Genomic DNA, 21,874 nt, shown 5'->3' with positions numbered 1-21,874 from the left:
AATCTTTCTGGTTAGTAATGATTATAACTTGGGATCTATTCCTAGGAGTCTACTTTCTTAGTCAAAAGATATCACTTTCAAGGCTCTTGAAACTATTATCAAATTGTTTTCCAGAATGGCTCCATCTGCTTAGACTTCTCCAATAGGAACAATTCACCAGCACCATGCCCTGCCAGGATCAATGTGCCATATTTCCCACCAGGATAGTGGAAAACATCTCCTCATTTTGTGTGAACTTGCCTTTAAAATCATTAATTACATTAAACATTGCTTTAAGCATATTCATTTGCATATTTCTCCATTTGTAACTTATCTATATGATCAGTGTTTTAGACTGGATTTAAAAACAATTATACTTCACTTTTTCTGTTTTTGATGGCACTGTGGATTAAACTCATGGTAGAGAACCTACCTACAAAATAATCAGTACAAAAAGGGACTGGAGATATGGCTCAAGTTGTAAAGAACCTATCTTGAAAGCTCAAGGCTCTGAACCTAATCCCAGCAATATATATATATATATATATATATATATATATACACATACATATATATGTATACACATATACATGTATGTATTATAAACACATATATAGTCCTTTAATATTTGATTTTGAACTTTAAAGCCCTATTAAGTATGAGAGCTTTTTACGTTATTCAAAATTGGAACAATGGGATTTCTTAAACTGAAACGTGTATGTTGCAAAGTTGGAAAATCATAATTGCCTTGAAATGATATATTCTAGACTTCATTTCCTCAAGATTTTTTTTTTGGTCGGTCATGGGGCTTGAACTCTGGGCCTGGGCGCTGTCCTTCAGCTCTTCAGCTCAAGCACCACGCCCTACCTTTTGAGCCACAGTGCCACTTCTGGTTTTCTAATGGTTTATTGGAAATCAGAGTCTCTCGGGCTGGCTTTGAACTATGATCCTCGAATCTCAGCCTCCTGAATAGCTAGGATTACAGGCGTGAGCCACCGGCGCCCAGCTCCTCAAGATTTATGTACAGGAATGGCCTCTGTGTCAGACCACTGACTATTTCCAGGAAAGGGAGGGGCTCTTCGTCTAATGCTTTGTATGGGGAGGTGCCCCAGCCATCCATCCTGGTGCTCTACTAAGCTTCCCAGGAAAATAAATACAAAACTGATTTCCTTCTCCCCCAAGTTCAACCTGCAATTCACCATCTCCAATACAACAGGAGAGGTCTTGCTGATAGCACATGAGGACTTGCTCTAGGACGTAAGCACGCAAGTAGGCCCAGAAATAAGTAGCCCCTCTCCTGGAGGAAGGGTTGGAGGGAAGCTTTAACTAGGAAGCATATAAACTGAGGTGACCCACAGATACCATTGACCTTATTAACACTACTGGTAAACTCAACAAGCAAGGCATGTGTTCAGCGTGGTGGGTCTTGGGTGGCCAAATAAGTGATGGAGTGGTATTTCTAAGATATTTTTAGCTCAAGATGATCTCAGGACTTATCAACCATAGGTCAGAGTCCTACAGGCCCACAAGGATAGTGTTTGGGTTTTCCCAAGAGTTGCCACTCAAATTTATTATTTCACTTACTCCATCTACTTCATTTGCTTAACTCTTTTCCCTACCTACTTTGTGCTTGTTTTTTAAGAACTATCCTGTGATACTAGATGTTCATTTTTGTGCACAAAATGAAACTGTGTTCTTTGTACAGCATTAAATGGCACAGACACTACTATAAAAGTTAGACCTCCAAGATCCTCACACCCACCCAAACCCCAGAAGTAAATAACACCTCAAAAATGTCCCTTTTTATTCTCCTTCACTGGACTCCCTTGAGTTTCACTGAGTTCTCTTTCATGTGCCTGCTCTTGTAGGACATGGCATGTCACCCGCCCACGCCTCAACTAGTCAAAACTGAGGATAATTTAGTGGCTGCGTGGTTGGCACAGACTAGCTAGTGTCTTGGGGTTATTCAGGAAGCCCTAAACAACTGCCAGAAACTAGGTGGCTCAAGAAAAACAGCAAGTTGTTTCTCAGAATTCTGGAGGCAGGGAAGACCAAGGCATTAGCACATTCACTGTCTGGGCAGGACTCGCTTCCTAGCTCATAGACAGCCACAGGCTCTCTGTGTCCTCATATGACAGAAAAGACAAGACAGCTTCTGGGGCCTCTTTTTCAAGAGCACTAACTCCATCCATGACTGCTGCATCCTTTTGGACCTACTGGCCTACCATAAACTCCACATGCTCATATGATCATTTTGAGTTCTAAGATTTCAACATGAATTTTGTTGGAGATACACATTCACTGAGGAGCAGCAAGAGAATCATGAGTTCTCTTAAGTGTTTGGTTTAATATGATATCACTACCTTTCCCTTTAAATGTGTGTTTATAGCTAAATTGAGCATCTGTGTTCTATTAAAAACAAGCACACAAACTAGAAGGCCAAATGCCTACTTGAACTCTATTTCTCTCCATCTATTGGCTCTACTTCTTTCTACCTTATCTTCATCCAGAAAGTGAGTTTCTCTGAAAAGTGGCTATAACGGAGGTTAGGTAAAACAATGCCACCCAAGGGTAGGGAGGGAGAATACATGGAGAGGAAGAAAAAGGATAGAGCATCGACTAATGTTTTAAAAGGAAAACACTGCTTTTTACCTCTAAATTCAACTAGAAATGGAGAAGCCCATTGTTTATGTATATTGTAGTAAAAAAAAATGTTGTAACATATGTCAAACTTGTAAGTGGATATATACTTCAGATAAGAAATTCTATTTGGAAAATTATTTTAAGGAAATAATAATGGATTGGTGGAAAGATCAAGCTATTTATATTAATGAAGGATGAGCTAAGTCCTGCATGTAGTATAATACTTCGCAGGCTATTAAAATGATTGTGAGAAGAACATTTAATGGCAAGAAAAAAATGTCAATATCTATTCTGAAGTCCAAATAAGTGATAAAAGATTGTAAACACTATATGAGCCTATGTTTATTTTAAAAATACTCATGTGAATATACACACAGAAAAAGCCTGGAAACTTAAACTTTAGGGTTCATCTGTATTTTCAGTGCTGTTTTTGTGCTTTTACATTTTTCTACAGGGAGAATGGGTTAGTTTTGCAATAAGAAAGAGAATACTGAGCATCAATGTTCTTTAAACACAAGTTCATGTAACGTTCTTGGAAAGGAGCTGGGGTGTGAGGGTTGCTAAAAGGATAAAGAGACCTCCTTCTTGAACCATGGAAGGGGGGACATTGATCAAGATGCCTTGTACTCGTTAACTGGCATGTTGAAGTGTTCCTCCTTCTTCCCCTAGCTCTATACTTCCTGACAGGGGCCAATGTCTCAGGACTGCTTAAGGTTCTGTTCCTGTTTTGAAGGTGGACATAGAACCAGGGCTGTTATAGGAGACCACCAGGGGACCCTCAAATCATCCCCTCAGACTTCTTCCTTCCCACCTCAATCTTCCATGTCCTCCTTGTTAAGACTTTTTACATAAAGCCATGCACTCGGCTGTCTTCAGTCACACTTGCACATACACACCTACACATACTTATGTGTGCGTACACATATGCACTCAGATGTACACACTTGAATACGATAAGAGCAGTTGTCTGGTTGTAGGGAAATGGGCCATTGGGAACACAAGAAGGAGGTGAGTGCTTATCCTACCCCATCCCTCATTCCTGCAACTAAAGAAACAACCAGACTTTTCCAGGCTATATTCCCTTCTTTTAAAAATTGATTTTGATGTACTGGAATATAAAGAAGTATTCCAGGGGTATTTTTGAGCAGGGACTGAGAAACCATACATATTTCCCAATCTTCACTTAGCCAAAAGGCAGAGAAGTGACCTCCCCAATCTTAATATAAGGGAAAATTAGTTCCATCATTGAGAATACTTTATGCATTATCAAAGCAGAGTCCGAAGAGAGAAAACACTTAGGTAAAATAATTTTGATTCTTATATAAATCTTTATTTTCTTCATGTAGTTTTACTGGTGACTGGAATCCATTCAAATAAAGAAATGACAAAGAAGGTTAAAAGACCCAAAAACAGTAAGTAAAATTGCCATATCTTGCAGGTATCAGACTTGCATGATTGGACTTCCTCTACATGAGGTCGTTACACTTATTTCCTAGCTATGGAAGGTGGTGCTTTTGGTTTGGTTTGGGCTGGGCTAGGTTTTTGCCTGTCTCATTGCTTTGCTCAGAGACTAAATAATGATGATTCTTAGGAGTCTTATTGGTTGTCTGTATCACTCCCCAGAAAGCATTTGCAATAAGAGTCCTGATATGTAAAAGTAAAAGATATGTAGCTCCACTGCATCTAGAAAAATTTTAATTGCACATACTGAGACCAGGCAACACCAGAATCCATGGCTAAACTGCAAGAGCTTCCTTCCTGCCTTTAAAATGTTGTCTCTATGCCCCATATTAATGCAAAAGGCCCGAAAGGCATGCCCTGGGATCAGAAGGTAAACTTCACAGAACAATCTATTAGAGTTTATACTCAATCAGTAGAAAAAGGAAGAAAATAGATTTTACTTTGGGGTGCCATATCAATTAAGTTTAGAAGATAGAAAATGGAAAATAATTGGGACTTACACAAGACTAAATGTTTCTTTGACTATGTTCTGTAAGCATAATCGGCCGGTAGTTTTAAGAAGCTCCATAATCCTCAATTTCTGTCTTTGTCATTCTGCCATTCTTAACTGGCCTCCCAGGGCCCTGTCCATCTCCATCCTTCATTCCATTCAGTAAGAAAAGGGGCAGAGGACACATACTAGCTCTCTCTAAAGATATCCAGGAAAGGAGAATACCACTTCTACTTAAATACCACCAGTATGCATGCCTCACTAAAAGCAAATGATTTTATTACTAAGAAAGAGAGGAAAAAATAGATATTGGGAAATAACTTGCAGACAGAACACAGATGTCAAATCTCACATGTGAATCATGAACACACTGGGCTATTTGGATCCACATTTGTAGGCTCTCTGCAGGCTGGAGTTAAGGTGTGTTAATAAAGGACCATAAAATAATAAAGGCTTTAGAGATAGTGTTCTGTGCTCTCCACAACTGAAGCTTTCTTTATAGGCACTAAATTTGCATGTCTTGAAATCAGCAACGTTAATCAGCTTTGCTTCACACAACCACCCTTTCTCCCCCCTCTGTTCTTTTCAACTTCCCATGTGGGATTTGCTGTTGGACTTAGACCAAAAGGGCAGCCACCCACAGCCTCCTAGGCTGACACACTAAAAAGGAATCAGCTGTTTATTTATTCCTGTCAGGACCCAGAGCCAAGAGGACTGGCCCTGGGCAGATGTGTGTTGAAAACAATGATTGGGTTAATATGGAGACAAATGCACACCCAAGTGTGAATTCCATTGGGCTGTTTCCAGTATCTTCATTAACTCCTATAAGGAAATCATGAAAGGTTCCACGATTACCATGACAACAGTTTTCTGTGACTATGAAAGTCTGTGCTAAATGACCCAAGGGCAAACCCTTTTGAGAGATCTCACAGATGGATTGAATTTCTGATATGCTAAATTCCAGTTTTATTCTCAAAATCTCCCTAGTGATGCAGCACATTTGAATCAATAAATGCCTGAGGTCTTTTCTCTAATTAGAAACTCTGGCACAATCATTAAATAAAGAGGGGGGGGAAAGATACAATGAAAGTAATAGGATATTCCCAAACCAGGGAAATATTGGATTCTTTAAGAGTAATTCCAAATCACAGTGAATAGCTTGAGGCCAAAGTAATTTTCATTTTTCCCATCCAACATCGTGTACAGCTGGGGTAGGTGATGGCAGGCAAGGGACAACATGTGTTGTTCATTCAACAAATAGTCGTTAGGTGCCAGCCAAGTAGCAGGCATGGAGTTAGACAGCAAGTACAACACCAATCAAGACTCTACTCTCACAGAAGGCAGGAAGAAAGATAAGCAGACAGGCAATTATGTCATGTGTAAGTGCAAGGAGAAGAGAAAAGAGGTTAAAAGGAACCTCAGAGGATGGAGAAGAAATTGCACTTAGAAGGACTTCCAAGAGTAAACAACACACCTCCACTGATAAAACCCAAGAGAGAGAGAGTATCTTGGAACACAAAGAAAAAAAATGCATCATGCCCAAGCCCTGAAGAATAGAAAGAGCTCAAAATAACTCATTCAATTTGGATGAAACATAGAACCCAAGGTTAAGGTTGAGGAGGACAATGGAGAGTGAGCAGGCACCAGATTATGAAGGCCCTTACTACCGTGCTTGGGAATCTGGACTTCATCATAAGCCATTGGGGAGTATCTCAGTACAGGTAATTAGCAGAAATCCAAGCTCAATTTGCTTCAGTGGACAAGGAAACTTGGAGTCGTTTGCAGAAACGAAGGCAGGAAGGACAGCTGGGATTGGTCCCCAGATGGAAAGGCCACAAGACCCAACACCTCTGCTTCTCTCTGCACATCTGCATCTCTCTCGCTTTCTTTTTCCTGATCCCAAAATCCTAGGAGAAAGAAACTAATTGCATCAGTCTAGGTTGGCCAGAGTCCATCCCTGGGAGGGAGGAAAGTGGCTAGGATTGCATTAGGGGGGAAAAAAATGACACGATCTTGCCAATAACAGCAATAACAACAACAAAAACCAAGTAGAGGAATATGAAGAGAGAAGATAGAGGAGGCTATTGGTGAGTAAGAAGCATCACAGGCTTTACCTGCAGGGGAGAGAGCATGAAAGTGCCCACGAAGGCTGGATACAACGTCCCAATGTGTTGGGTAAAGTGGAAGATGGCATCTCCACCTCTGTTTCCCTGAGAGGGAGACCAGGGGCTCTGTGCTTGTCTTCTGTATACCACAGACCCTTGAGCTCATTCTAGAGATAAGTGTTCAGGGGTCAAAAGAAACACAGAGGCCTTGTACTAGAAAACAGACAGGTCAGCCTTATATTGCCTTATATTATCTTCAAGGAGTCACCCTAAGAGAGTTGGGATCCATCTTTCCTTGTCACTAAAGAAAAAAAGCCTGGCTATCTCTTCCAGTTGTGACCTCAAAATCCACGTGTGTGTGTGTGTGTGTGTGTGTGTGTGTGTGTGTGTCTGTCTGTCTGTCTGTCTGTCTGTGTGCGCGCGTGCACGCGAGTACTAGGACTTGAACTGTGGGCACTATCCCTTAGATTTTTTTGCTCAAGTCTGCTTGCTCTACCACTTGTGGCTGGCCACATCACTACTTCCAGCTTTTTGCTGGTCAATTGGAGATAAGAGTCTCACAGACTTCCCTGCCCAACAGGCTCCAAACCCCAATCCTCAGATCTCAGCCTCCTGAGAGGCTAGCATTACAGGCATGAGCCACTAGTGCCTGGCTCAAAATCTAGCTTATAGGGAGCTAGGAAAGAATTTTAAACATCCTGTGAAATTATTATATTTCTGTCTCATTACGCTTTGGGCTTAAAGAACCCAATCTCTTCAAATATGAGGATTATAGTTCCTAAAGCCCAGAGGGAGGGTTATCTTTGGGTCCCTTCATCCTTTGCTCTGTCGCCTCGAACTCCAGAGGTCAGAGAACACAAAGACCTCACTATCTTCTTAGAATACTAAAAGGAAAAGAATTCAGTAGAACTACTATGTTAAAGTCTTTAAAAAATTAATCTGCTGTGCATTCCAAGGTACAGTTTCCTACACTATACTAATTAGAATTTGTCATTTTATTTTTTTATTTTTGACCAAAAAAAAAGATGACTTTTTCAAGGCTTTTGTTTTCCTGATACCTTTCAGACCCATAAATCTAACTGCATCCAGAAGCATCTTCAAATTGGGCTGAGTCAGCATAAACCTATCAAAGCAGTTTCTAACAAATTATCAAAACGTGGCTATGTTTGTTTTCTTGATGGTTTAGGGCTACAAATGATGATGGCAGGGTATAGATTTTTTAAGGATGAACTGCATTTATGGGTAGATTACACATTCAAAACAGGCCTACTCTTCAGATTACACATTCAAAACAGGCCTACTCTTCAACTCAAGAGACTTTCAACCCATCTGGTAATAAACACATCCTATGCATTTGAAATGACATATAACACATTCTAGAATAATCTCTGCCTGGTAAAGAGTCTGTGCTGGAGGGAGAAAAGGCCTTAAGTTGTGAAATCTCATCCGTAGTTTTTCCACACATGAAGAAGCCCCAGAAGCTCTCTAGAAGCAATGGCTTTCATCTAAAGCAGACTACGAGAGCATGACACAGGTGACTGTCTCAGTGAGCTCTGACGCTGCCCAAGTCATGACAAGAGGCCCATCTGCACGTCTCTGACTTTAGTAAACATCCAATTTTATATAAGATAAAAAAAAAACATGCCCCCCCCAAACAGAGTTCAAACCCTCAATAATCCCTGTCTCCAACCACACAAAACCACACCAAGTACTCCTGGTGTGGGTGCATTTCCTCTGAATCTTGAACATATGATTCTGTCTTTTGACATCATCTATCTTCCCAACAAAAACAAAAGCATCAGCAAGGTATAATTAGTCCTAGTTGGGTACCTGTCTGGATTGATGGGCAAACAAATGGACAACAAAAAAACACTATAAAATAAAGCAAAATATGGTAAGTGCTGCATAAGAATAACAAATAACAACAATAAAAAAGAATAATGAGGCCAGGGCACCAGTGGCTCACACCTATAATCCTAGGTACTCATAGGATCACGGTCTGGAGCCAGCTTGGGCAGAAAAGTCCCCATGAGATTCTTATCTCCAATTAACTACTCAAAACCCAGAAGTGGCACTGTGGCTCCAAGTGGTAGAGCACTAGCCTTGAACAGAAGAGCTCGGGAACACAACCCAGATCCTGAGTTCAAGCCCCACATTGGACAAAAACAAAGAAACAAATGAAAGACCCACAATAGAATTCATATTGGTTGTTTTGAAATAGACGGTAGTCAGATATGAGTAGAAAGGGCCCTGCCCCACCCACCTCTATACTGAGACATTCCAGCTATAACAAGCACTCTGGGCTCATGATTAACTAGCAGTGGGTCTCACAATGGGGCAACATGTGTGCATGCCCTGCTTGTTTAGACAGAGTTAAGGGTGAGCACAAGAGTTTAGGCTAATATTACTTCACCACATAGCAGAATAAAGGATCTAAACAAGGATTACTCAGGACAGCCTGATCCTTACCTCATCTGTTCACCTCCTTCTTGAGTTCTACTGTCACATTAGGCAACTGGACTTTTAAACTACTCCCTCACTTCTTTCTGCAGCAGACAGTCCTTTCTAATAATAATAATAAAAAAAAAAACCCTTTCTTTTCACAACAAAATTCTCTTTCTCCTCTGTACTTTCCTACACTTGCTTATTCTCCTTTCCCCCACACTGTTCTAATTTTAGACACTGTAGCCAAAAACCCAAGCTTTTAAGATGCCACCACACCCAGAGGCCACTGAAACAAGGAACAATTTTACAAAAGAACTTGAAAACGAGACCTGAGGCACTATCTCAGGAGGCTGAGACAGGAGGATCATGAGTTTGAAGCCAGCTTTGGAATGTCTAGCAAGACCCCATTTCAGAAAACCAGATAAGAAACAGTAGAATTTCACAGACGAAGGTAGATAGGAAGCCCTTCTAGATGGACTGAGGCTACATTTCACAGGGAGTGCATGTAGCATAAGATCAGGAAACAGTGGGATCAAGAGGGTGGCAATTCAGTGCTGAGTCCCGAGAAATAGAGAGGAAGGTTAGGACCCACAGGCCATGCTGATCTGAGAGACACAGCTTCCTTCACCACAGTGACAGGGTGGAGATCCTGAGCAGGAAATGTACACAATGGAGACCACAATCAGTAGGCTGAACAAGATGTTCTCCACAGGCAGCAACTCTGTGTTCTGAAATATTTCCCATTACATCGGTGTCTGTTGAAACAGGCTTAACTTGAGGTCAAATGTACAACCTTTCATTCACATAATTCTCTCCAACAACTTAACCTTAATACCATCTACGGAATGGAAAGATTTTTGCAATCAACCTTGAGAGGGTAGATGATTCCCACACGTACTGATGAGGGCATGCGAAGGTTACTGTTCTGGAACTTGGTAATTTAGTGCAATAGATGCAGGTGAAGAAAATACAGCTCCATGCTTGGAACATTTGGTATAGGCTATACCTGGCTTTTTGAACAATTTTACCTATAGCAATTCATATGTACAGTACTCTCCAATTCCATTCACTTCTTAGACACCTATGCCAACACCAGCCAGTGTTTTATCCAGATCATAATTTTTGTTGTTGTTGGTTGTAAGGCTGGAACTCAGGGTGTAGGCACTGTCCTTGAGCCTCTTTGTGCTCAAGGCTAGCACTCTACCACTTGAGCCACAATGCCACTTCCGTTTTTTGAGTGGTTAATTGGAGATAAGAGTTCTCACAGGAACTTTTCTGCCCGGGCTGGTTTTGAACTGCAATTCTCAGATCTCAGCCTCCTGAGTAGCTAGGATTACAGGCATGAGCCACTGGCGCCCAGCCATAAAAAAATCTTTTAGGCCTTATTCTGACATGTGGATGGAAGGAAAGCAGACTTTCCCAGTATTGCAGATTTTTCAGTTGAGTGAAATCACCCTGTCTCCTCTTCCATCTCATGTTCCTCGTTGCTTGTTTATAGAGCAAGCCCATTCCATTCTGCAGCTGGTCTCCTGCCCCGCTAAACAGTCCAGCCTACACACAGACCCTTATCAGGTCAAAGCATTTGATTATAAAGGTGTGTTTTCCTTTTGTTAACTTCACTTTCTTTTTGTCTTTTCTTTTTTGGTACTGGGGATCAAACCCAGGACATTGCACTTGCTAGGCAAGCTATATCCCAACCCAAGACGTGTATTCTAAAATGACTATTACATAGTCCTGGAAAGGATTCTAGCAAAAAAAAAATCATAGTGGGATACTAGTCTAGTTTCCATGTGATTTGCTGACCTGCCAGCCCTCCCATGACCTCTTTTCCCCTTCACTCACTATGTGCCAGGTACTACAAAGTCCATTTTGACATCAAGGTTTTTGCTCTGGTTCATCCTTATTCAAAACCCTTGGTAATGAGCACTTTTCATCAGCCATGTAACCATAGCAGACATTAGGAAGAGGAGAAAGCAAAAACCCAAAGCCTCCAGGGCCTTGTAGACCATCTAAGGGAGTTTAGACATTGTTCTAAAGAGACTGGTGTCAGTTGCCATTTTGGGAATAAATACCATGAACAAAGGATTGGAGGTGTGGTTTAGAGCTAGAGCAACTGCCTAGCAAAACTAAGGCTCTGAGTTCAAAACCCAAGGCCAAAAAATGTAGAGGTAAGGGTGTGGTTCAAGTGATAGAGAACCTTCACAAGACCCTGGGTTCAATTCCAGTACTGCAAAAACAAAAATAAAAATCATACACAAAGGCTGTAGCAGGAAAGTGCTGACAAGCCCAGGATTTTATAGAAGAGACTATGGAAAGGTTGTAAGGATTTGTGAACTTTTCCTTCTGGATGGTTTTTGAGCAAAGACTTAAAGAAATAAGACTGTTCAACAAAAAAAAAAAAAATGACAAAGAATGCTTTGTGAAAGAAGTTGTTATACAGGATGAATTACCATATGACCTGTTCACTGGATGTCAGAACCAAGGACTCATTCCTCTTCAAGTTGGCAATCACTTTTATTTCATTAAGCTAAATAATGTCTTGCACAATCCTCTTTAAAAAAATAAGATTTTACACTAGTTGAATATCACAGTCCAACAGCATCAAGCATAATATATCAAAACTTTTCATGCATAAGTGCTTTTTATCTTATAATAATTCTTCCTCATTAACTGCCACAAGGCAAGCTTCCAAAGCCTTTCTCTAATTAATCATAGGAAAGTTTTCCCAGAAGCAGTGTGGTTTGCCTGTGATCACTGGAAAGATGAACGGTACACGGAGAGGATACACAAGAGGACTTGCCTGGCTCACACCTGGCATGTGCTGTGTGGGGCCCAGAAGTTCACCTCTGAGATTCTAATTGCACTTTCCAACAGTGGCCCAGTCTATCTGCTTTCTGTTCTGAGATGGGACCGATGAGATCACTACACCTGGTGCGTAGCCATGCGAGGCCAGCAGCTAAGGGAAAGCCACAGTTCTACCCATCAGATTTGGTTTTTCTCTTCTTCCCATGTAGCAGATTTCAAGAGTCTCAGAGAAGGAATCCCTGGCAGATACTCTGATGTGAAAGTGGCAGGGACTATAAGAAGGGGAGACAATCTTAAGGAATGATGGACAAGAATAGGTGAGGTTCCAAAGGGAGAAGAAGAGCTGACTGCCAGATTCCTGAGTACAGGCTCTCCACTGAGGCAGGTCTGGGCTACACCAGTCCTCAGTGACTTCACCCTCCAAACAACTGTCCAGTTAGGAGTAGACAGAAGAGGCTTTTGTTCATCTCGCAATGTTCTAGAATAAACCTTTCTAGAAGTTCTAAGTAAGTTTCCACCTAATGGTGGAGACACAGCTTTCCCCTCTGGATGTCTGCTGCTCCCTTCACACCTGAGAGGGACTGCCTTGATCTTGACTTAGGAAAGTCTGCTTTCTGTGGTTTGGGGATAAAATCCAGAAAAGGGATTGGGAAAACATGCTATTGAATTGGAGGAGAAAAAGGAGAATGAAAAGGAGGAGAGACAAAAAGACCAAGAGAGACAAAGAGAGAAGAGGGAGACAGGGAAAGAGACAGAGACAGAGATAGAAAGACAAAAAGAGACAAAGAACAGAGGAGAGAGAGAGAGAGAGAGAGAGAGATAACATCTATACATCGAATTATTCAAAATATTCTAAGGAAATGAAGACAAATCATTTCACTTGGGCCTGAGGAGAAGCTATAGAAGATTTTTGATGGTTACAGGAAAACAAATTGCTTCACAAAGAACCCAGACAGTGCTACAAAGAAATAGACGACGGTTTCATATATTTAAAGAATTACTGCCAGAAAGATATAAATTGTTTGTTTTTGCCTGGCTAGACAAAGAGTGTACTTTCCAATGATTTGGGCAATTACTCTACAAAACTTAATTAGTTTGCTCTCTCCAACTTAATTATCTGTACAAATTCAACAAACATTTGACCTTTAGCCACACTTTGCCACTGCTCCTTATTTTTCCAAAGTAAGGGAGCACAAGGGCGGGACCTCCTTTCTTTCAGCCCTGTGGGACAAATTCATGAATGAGTTCATCTACCAACTTTGCTAATCCTCTGGTCTGCAGATAAAGCAAAAATCATACTTGCAACCCATGGCAGGCCCTTAGAAAAGAAAGAAAAAAATCAACAAGTCAACAAAAAACAATCGTCACTCCAAGAAAGAGAGCAAATAGATTAGCAGGATGGAAAACATTTCCGTGAGTCGTTTTCCCTTGTCTTTTAGACCAGTTATTTCAGGGAAATACCTACTGTGTGGGCTGCGTGCACCCTGAACCTTCAATGGTTTACTCAACCCCAGGAGGCTTGGTTGACCCATCAGAAGATCCAATATCTCAATGTGCCAATGTCTCATCTCACGGTGATCCTGGAACTTGTCATCTTCTCTTTCAAAGACCTAAAATCCCCAAAAGAAGTCTTTGGTTTTCTTCACCTCTAAAAGAGGATACAGATTTGTGAATGTACAAGTCATTTGTAGAAGAAAAGAAGCTTGAATCCAGTCATATTCAGGAACTGAGCAAGGAGCTCATTTGAGGGGAGACAATATTTGCATCTTTAGCCCCCAAACTGTGTTTAAATAATGAACTTTGGGCTGAGGTAGTGGCTCAATTGGTCGAGCACTTACTTAGCAAGTATGAAGTCTGAAGTCACACTGTATGTATGTATGTATGTATGTATGTCACAATGAAATCCGCCTTGTACAAATAACATATGTTAATAAAAATAATCTTTAAAAATAACTCACCTGGTACCCATGGCCCATGCCTATAATCCTAGCTATTCAGGAGGTTGAGATCTGAGAATTGCAGTTCAAAGCCAGCCCAGACAGAAAAATCCATTGAGATTCTTAACTCCAATTAACCACCAAGAAGCCCAAAGTGGAGCTATGGCTCACATGGTAGAGTGTCAGACTTAAGCAAAAAAAAAAGGAAAAGATCAGGGACAGCAAGTACCCAGGCCTGTAGTGCAAGCCCCAGCACTGGCACACAAAAAAGCCTCCAAGGCTCAAAGTAGTAATAGTATTAAACATAATCATTCGATATCAGAGTTTAAAAGAACAAAAGGTAAAAAGGAAATCACTTCAGTGCATGAGGAGCATGCAACCAACTGTTTTAAGCCTAGAGGTCTGCTTCTTAATGCACACCACAAATTGCTCCAGCTTGTGATTAAACCCACCCCTGCTCCCAGAAGGAGTGTCAGGCTAGTTTAGCCCTGAGCGGCAGAGCTTGTCTGGAGGGCTAAGTAAGAAATGAACAGGAGTTCTAACTTCCCTTCTTTCCAGCCTGAATGGAGTGAAACTTGCTTTTCTGGGCACGTAAGGGTTAAGGAAGAGAGAGCGTGCATTTGGGGTACAGCTGGAATCCATTAACAGCTCTGAGACCATGTTGGTAACTCAGTTAGAGGGTGGGTGGCCTGGCAGAGCTCCTGGATCCTTGTGTGTAATCACAGACTCTTAGCACGGGGAGGGGTTTTATTTCCACCTCCCGCCCCATGGATAAATCCCTTCTTCAGCTATTCTGCCTGCATTCTTCCACCAACGGCTCATTCACAGCTTCACAAGACAGCCCATCCCTACCCAGGCAACAGCAATTCCTAGAAAGTTCTTGGCACAATGTGCTTCTATGGAAAGTTTACCCTTGAAGATCTCCCTGTGTCCCCGGGTATTAGGGCACTCATGGTCCCGCTTGTAAAGGCAGCTGTCACTTGCCTTGGGATTTGTGTCTCCTCAGGGAGAAATGACCTTTTGCCATGCCAGGCATCCTATTTAGCGGCTTGCACACCTCCCCCCCGCCAGAGCCTGTCACGCTCACCTGTGCTCATGATTCATAGTTCCTACTGCAAAATAGGACCCTGGACTGAATACCTTTCCAGTGACACTGTTATTCAGTGTCATCAAGGGAATGACGCTCTTCTCTTTTCTGTTTGCTGAGACAAGGTTTTACTTTGTGGCCCAAGCCGGCCTCAGACTTCAAGTTCTATGTTTAGATATTGTTAGTGGAGCGACTTCTCTTCAGCTCTAGAAGGCTGTCCATGGCAGAAGACTAATGCGCCAACAATGCCTTGACAAAGTGAACAGGGAGAGATGGCAAAGCAAAAGGGGAGCAAGAAGGAGGCTCCAAGGGGAGTTCCCAATCTTCCACTCAGCACAGTGGCAGCTGAGAGTGGATGGCTCCCATAGTGACCCAACATCTAAGCTGAAAGGATCCTTTAGGACCAAGGCCAAAGGTCACCTTCATTACATCTCCCCCAGTCCAGTCTTCCATGGGTCCCAGATGCTGCCCAGAACACAAGAGCTGAAGCCCTCTGAATCTGGCCCAGTCCAGCCTATCTACCTTCCTCCCTCCAGGCTTCTGCGCATGGCCTTGTCCCAGTCACCTCCTGCCTCGAAGGTCCATGTCTCCTGGTTTGCCCTTCCCAGGATGCCTTTCCTCCTCCTCAAAGATTGAGAGTTTTGTCTTCCTTGGGTAATAACAGAGCACCTGAAAAACCAGTACCTTTCTGCCATTGACTCAAGATCATATTTTACTGAGGTGGTTCTCTATAAACACACACACACACACACACACACACACACACATCCAGTTCTCCCATTCAAATAATTCATTGTTCAAATAAGCATAAGAGGCAGTCTTTTGATTATGCTTGGAGCAGGTTAAATGCGTGGGTGAGGATTGTTCTTTTGGTGTGAGGAATGGCCTCATTATACCTTCTCCTTCGTTATAAGGAAGGGATGCCAGGTCAGCACCGTCTCTGACTTTTAAAGATTAAGTAAATGAACACTTGAGCCTGATGGAGTGTCCTCATACAGAGGCTGGCATTGCAAGGGTAATTTCCAACTTGTTTTGCCTTCTCAGCTGTGCCGCAGATCAACTGTGACATCAAAGCAGGAAAGATCATCAATCCTGAGTTCATTGTGAAATGTCCAGCTGGATGTCAAGATCCCAAGTACCACGTTTACGGCACAGGTGTCTACGCGTCTTACTCCAGCGTGTGTGGTGCAGGAGTGCACAGGTAGGTGGTTCTGGGTTACTTAATCATGAGCGACTAAAGGGCCCCTAGCTAGACCTGGAGCAGGGCTGCTGTAATTAGAAAGGACAAATTCAGTGAAACCTTCTGCTTTCTTGTTGTCAGTGGTGGGCTTGAACTCAGGGCCTAGGCACTGTCCCTCAGCTCTTTTGCTCAAGGCTAGCACTCTACCACTTTGAACCACAGCTCTACTTCCAGGTTTCTGGTGGCTAATTGGATATATGAGTCTCACTGACTTTCCTGCTAGGATTTTAGGCATGTATGTGCTGAGCAAGGAAATGATAGCAATATGGCCACAAATGCCCAGATGTTTGGAAGAAAGCCTATCACATCTATGGCAATGGCCTGGAAAGAAAGGAGGAGAAGGACAGGAGAAGGAGGAGAACAGGGGACCCCTGGGCCAGCTGTTGGTGGGGATCCAGGAAGGCAGGGACATGCTTTGGACTAAGGAATGCCTAAATGAAGAGAGGCAAAAGTGACCTTCACCTACAGAGCCTTTCCTTACGTCAAAGCACAGAATAGCACGTTTCTTTAATATCTTTGGTGACAAGGTCTAAGACATAAGTTCCCGTGTTTACTTGCAGATTCTCCACAGTTCCCCTGTGTGGCTCCTACTCCTGTTAGATGCATCTTAAAGATGAAGATAGGCCAGGTGCCGGTGGCTCACACCTGTGATCCTAGCTACTCAGGAAGCTGACATCTGAGGACTGCAGTTCAAAGCCAGCCCAGCAGAAAATTCTGTGAGACACTTATCCAATTAACCACCAAAAAAGCCAGAAATGGAGCCTGGTTCAAGTGGTAGAGTGCTAGTCTTGAGCTAAACACAAAAAACAAAACAAAACACACAAAAAAATACCCTCAAGGACAGCACCTAGGCTCTGAGTTCATGCTCCAGGTACAGTGCACACACACGCGCACACACACACACGCACACACACACACACACACACACACACACCCCACATACACACACACACACACACACACACAGATGAAGATAGGCTGAAAAGCTTTTCTAAAGTCACACCATTAAAAAGTGTGCAGCTGGGACCCAGGTCTAATTGGCCGCAGTGCCTGTGTTCTAACTGCTGAGGGACGGCTTTGGATGCGGTTCTCAAAGACTATGCTCCGATGCTAGGTGACGGCAAAATTTTTCAGATCCCCCAAAAAATGCTGGTACTGTGACTTGAGTTTGGGACCTAACTGTAGCTTAGCAATTTTGCTCAAGGGTGGCACTCTACTACTTGAGCCACAACTCCATCTCTGGCTTTTTGTTAGTTAATTGAAGATCAGAGCCTCGTGGATTTGTCTGCTTGGGCTGTTGAACGGCAATCATTAGATCCTAGCCTCCAGAGTAGTTAGGATTGCAGGTGTGTGCCTCGAGGTGTGACTTCCTTTTCTTTATTTGCACAGAAGCTAGTTAGTTACTGAGTCTCATCTCTTCCAGATGGAGGGGAGATGTAAAATCCACTCCCTTGTTAGGTGGCTAGCTAGTCAGTACTCTCTGAGCTGTTTTGGAAGCAATAAGGGATAAACTGCATTCGATATCGCTGGAAAATGACTAGTAGTTTTAATTAGACACACTTCTCTTTAACCTACTGCTGCTGCACAGCGGTGACGACGTCGGTGGGGTTTCAGTGGCAGCGGGATTATCCACAGGGGAATGTTAAAGAGACTGGAATAAAAACAGTGCACAAACACACGTGGGTGCCCTCACCTGTCCTCCAAGCTTGCACACTCATACATGCCTTCTATACATACCAAGACACATGAATGCATTTTCACACACATCCTTACACACATGTACATTGCCCACACAGCCCCCTCAACAATTTCAGCACTCCAAGCTGTGTCCATGTAGACAGCCCATGTCTGTGTAGACAGCAGCAGGACCTAACCTAAGGGTACCTTCTGCATTTTCCCACTTGTGATCCTAGGAGGTTTTAGCACTTTGCTGTTTCTGGCATTTTCTGGCTCTTCTGTCCCAGCCTGTTTCTTCAGCACAAGGGAGCTGCAGTACTACATTGGACTCTCACCAAAAGTGTTATCAAAATGACAAAAAAATTCTTCACACTATAGTGCTCTTCTAGCTTTGTTTCAATCCTAGGAGACTATGGTAGCATCTCCATTTATTAGAAGAAGAACTTGGGCACAGGGAAGTTAATTAAATTGCTCATTAGTTTCACATTGAAGATTAGAACTCCTGTCCCTGGACTTCTACCAGAGAGCCCAAATGGCACATTTACGTAAGATCTGGAGAAGCCTAGCACCACTTAGTGGACAAATTAAGGACTAGAGGGAAATAAAGACTTACAGGAATCAGAGTTAGAAAGGGCTTTAGGAACAATGGACTCTCCCGTGAGAGACAAATAGGAAGAGCATTCACTTGCCATCCTAGCACAGGGAAAAGAATGTAGAGGAGAGTAGAGGAAAAGAATGTGCATACTTTAAGAACATGATGGCTGCAGGAGCAATTGACTGTCATTGTGGCTTCTTAGACCAGGGACTGGGAAGGTAGAAAACATGCCTGGAAAAAGGGATCACCGTCCATGGGGAGGGGATTCAAAATCTTAAGGGGAAAAACAGGGATTTGGGGTGTTAGTAGCTTTGTTTCTCATCAGAAGAGCAGGTCTGTTTTGAGAACTCAAGACATGAAAGACATGAGGACTAAGCATGTGGAGGACCTATACATTCACTGTCCTGCCACTTCTCCCAGTGTCAGAAGACTGGAGGGCACTCAGAGAAATCAGAGAGAGCTTTAGTTTAGAAATATGGATGCATTTGAATGAAATAATTCAATATTCATATACTATATCATGCTTAGGTGTTTTCTTACACACCACCTCCTTGATTTCTTCAGACCAAAGGGAGAATAGACAGACAAGATTTAAAACATTGTATTTTGGCACAGTCTTCTCATAAACTAATTCCTGTGTTTAAAGATGTCTCACACCTGTAATTCTAGCTACTCAGAGTTAGGAAGGAGGTGAACATCCTAACCATGTATGGTACTACACAAAGTCTGAGGAGAATAAGAAGTAGAACCTGTTTTGCTCTTTCGGAGAATGAGGATACAAATGAGGTGATAGTTACACAAATTCTCCATTCAGCAGAGCATTGAACTCTATTCTGCTTCAAAAGTGGAACCGCAGTCTCCTTCTGACTCTCTCCCTCCTTCTCCAATGTGTCTATTCTGGAAATCAAGTCCTCCTGCATGGGAACTATCCACCCACATCTTCCAGTTAGGTCCATCCACAGAGGACACTTCACCCTCTGTCCCAGTAGTAAATTTTCACAAGTACACAATAGTTCTGCATCTATACCTGTCCCAAAGTCAAAAGGACCAAGCCCAAGACTTGAGGCTAACGAGACTGGGGTTCAAATCTGTCCTGTAGTTCACCAGCAACAAACTATTGAGTGAATCACTCCTAGGAACAGCCTGTTTCTATGAGACAGGAATAAAAGTATTCCCTCCCCTCCACAGCTCAGAGGTTTGCTGGAAGGATCCAGTGAGACACCATATGTGACACGATTTTAAAGCCATCCAGTGCTTCATATGTCAAGAATTATTGCCACTTGATTTCCTTCTGAGCCTTAGGGAAGTTGAGTGTTGAAGGTTGTTGGCTTACTCTGGAGAGGGGCAGGAAATTCCTGGTGGGAAGGATAGGTATGGAGGGAACAAATATACATACTTTTCTAAAAACTCCCACGTGATAAATTACAGATATTCAAAGTACTCTCGTAAGACGCAGGGGCAGGGAAATGACTATATGTAAAAGTGCTATTTAGGAACCTGTTTGACAGAGATGGAAAAACTCTGATAGATCATCACTCTCAAGTCAGGACCTACAACCTTGGTAGAATGCCAAAAATGTCCTTTATGATACAACTTGGAAATTTCCGGGAACAAATTTTTCCTCCAAGAACTAGTAGAAACCCAGGTGTGGTGGTACATGACAATACTCTCAGCTACTCAGGAGACCAAGGAAGGAGGATCATTTGAGCCCAAGAGTCAAAGCCAACTGGGAATAAGAAATTTGAAGGGGGATGGAGAAGGAGTTGAGACATGGTAGCAAGAAGCAATTTCTGACTGACAGAACCATCCGTGGCCATAAGGAAATACAGATGTCGGGCTGAGTGAAGAAGTAGTCCCTTGGAGGTTGGGCTGCAGGTCCAGGTGAACTTTTCCTTGGCCTCCCTGTTTCCATGTGTCTAAATAAGGATAGAGGCCGATTCAGTAGTGTGTTAACAATAAACCGTATTTCTGTACTTTCTTCGTTCTTTTGTTTGTTTGTTTTTTTAAATAGTGGTGTTCTCGGTAACTCAGGAGGAAAAATACTTGTTCGGAAAGTTGCTGGACAGTCTGGTTACAAAGGGACTTACTCCAATGGTGTCCAATCACTGTCCCTACCCCGATGGAGAGAATCCTTCATCGTCTCAGGTATGGCTTCATATGGGGTGAAATAGTCTTCCAGGGTGACAGTCTCGTTCCAGTTGTGATTCGTTTTGGGGTTTGCCTTGGTTTTCTTTATGGCCCACTCTATTTCATAAAGATCTGAAACATGATTTCCTCTGACAGGATCCTGAGACACAAAGAATTATAATGACATGACCACTCACTATAAAGTCAAATCTTGGAATATTAAAAGCACCAGTTACTTACACTGCCCTCTCTGTAGGTCCAACCTAGCTTTTGATAAAGTGAATTGCCTTTAACAACTTGGGTTTTTAACTAATTAAGCCCAATGTGTTCCATATTGAGAACCTTACTCAGCCATTGGGGTCTCTGATCAATGGGTGAAGCATATACTTAGAGAGACACATGAGTGGTGATTTTATCTTAAATTAGTTTTACTTTAAATTAGTTGTTTCACTATTTGATCCATTCTCTCTGACTAGCTCTATTGGGTTTTTGTAGACTGCACTTTTACTCTTAGTCCCTCCACTTTCAGAGAAGATACAAGATGACCTAATTGCGAGTGTGTGTTTTCACCAGGAAAAGATATTTGAGTGTCTTTGTACCATCATGACCTTCCTTCCCATCATTTTCTGTTGTGCTGGATTTCCTCAATCCTACCTTTCATTCTAAGAATGTTTAAATTTCCAGAAAGATGATAAGACTAATACAATGACTCCACATGTCCCTTTCACCTAAAGTTGCTCTCAATATTTTTGCCACATGTTTTTCTACCTCCTGTCTACTGCCATGTATTGATATATATAATTTGTTCTGAAAATAAGCAGCAGACATCATGCTGTTATACCAGTACGTTTTCCTGTATTCACCTTACAGGAACAAAGAATATTTTCCTAAACAACAATACCAATACCATTGATACAACAATATTACTCAATAAAGTTGTCTTATTTAATTATCTTCAAGATGTTCTTTAGAATAATCTCTTGATCTTCAGCTCTTCAGTCTGATCAGAGATTATGCAACGTACTTTAGCTCACCACTCCTGTTCAGTACCCTTTAATGTTCCAGCACACTGTCTACTTCTATCTTGAATGGCATTGAAATCTATGAAGTCCAGATGCTTATCTCATACTGTGTCCTACAGTACGGACCCAAAGCAAGTCCACCTGTAGCCTTGTGATTGAATTCAGGCTGCATAATTTTTAAGGGACAGATAATATCACAGCCTCATCATCGTGGGATACTACAATGACTATATCAAGAGACTATGATTCTATTAGGTAGTG

The 21,874-nt window shown here is 42.2% G+C and overlaps 1 protein-coding gene across 1 annotated transcript in view; it reads left to right on the top strand.

Moving 5' to 3' along the window:
• Positions 1-21,874, top strand: part of Vit (vitrin) — a 79,888-nt gene that overhangs the window by 4,503 nt on the left and 53,511 nt on the right. Inside the window, exons 2-4 of the mRNA XM_042675488.1 lie at positions 3,969-4,034; positions 15,997-16,153; positions 20,476-20,609. Coding sequence (XP_042531422.1) covers positions 3,969-4,034; positions 15,997-16,153; positions 20,476-20,609 — 357 coding nt within the window. The remainder of the gene's footprint in view (positions 1-3,968; positions 4,035-15,996; positions 16,154-20,475; positions 20,610-21,874) is intronic.

Source organism: Dipodomys spectabilis, unplaced genomic scaffold (genome assembly GCF_019054845.1).
Source record: "Dipodomys spectabilis isolate Male_0828 unplaced genomic scaffold, ASM1905484v1 ptg000026l, whole genome shotgun sequence".
NCBI classification, from domain to species: Eukaryota; Metazoa; Chordata; class Mammalia; order Rodentia; family Heteromyidae; genus Dipodomys; species Dipodomys spectabilis.
Note: the sequence above shows the minus strand (reverse complement) of the source record. Positions and strands in the feature narration are given on the sequence as shown.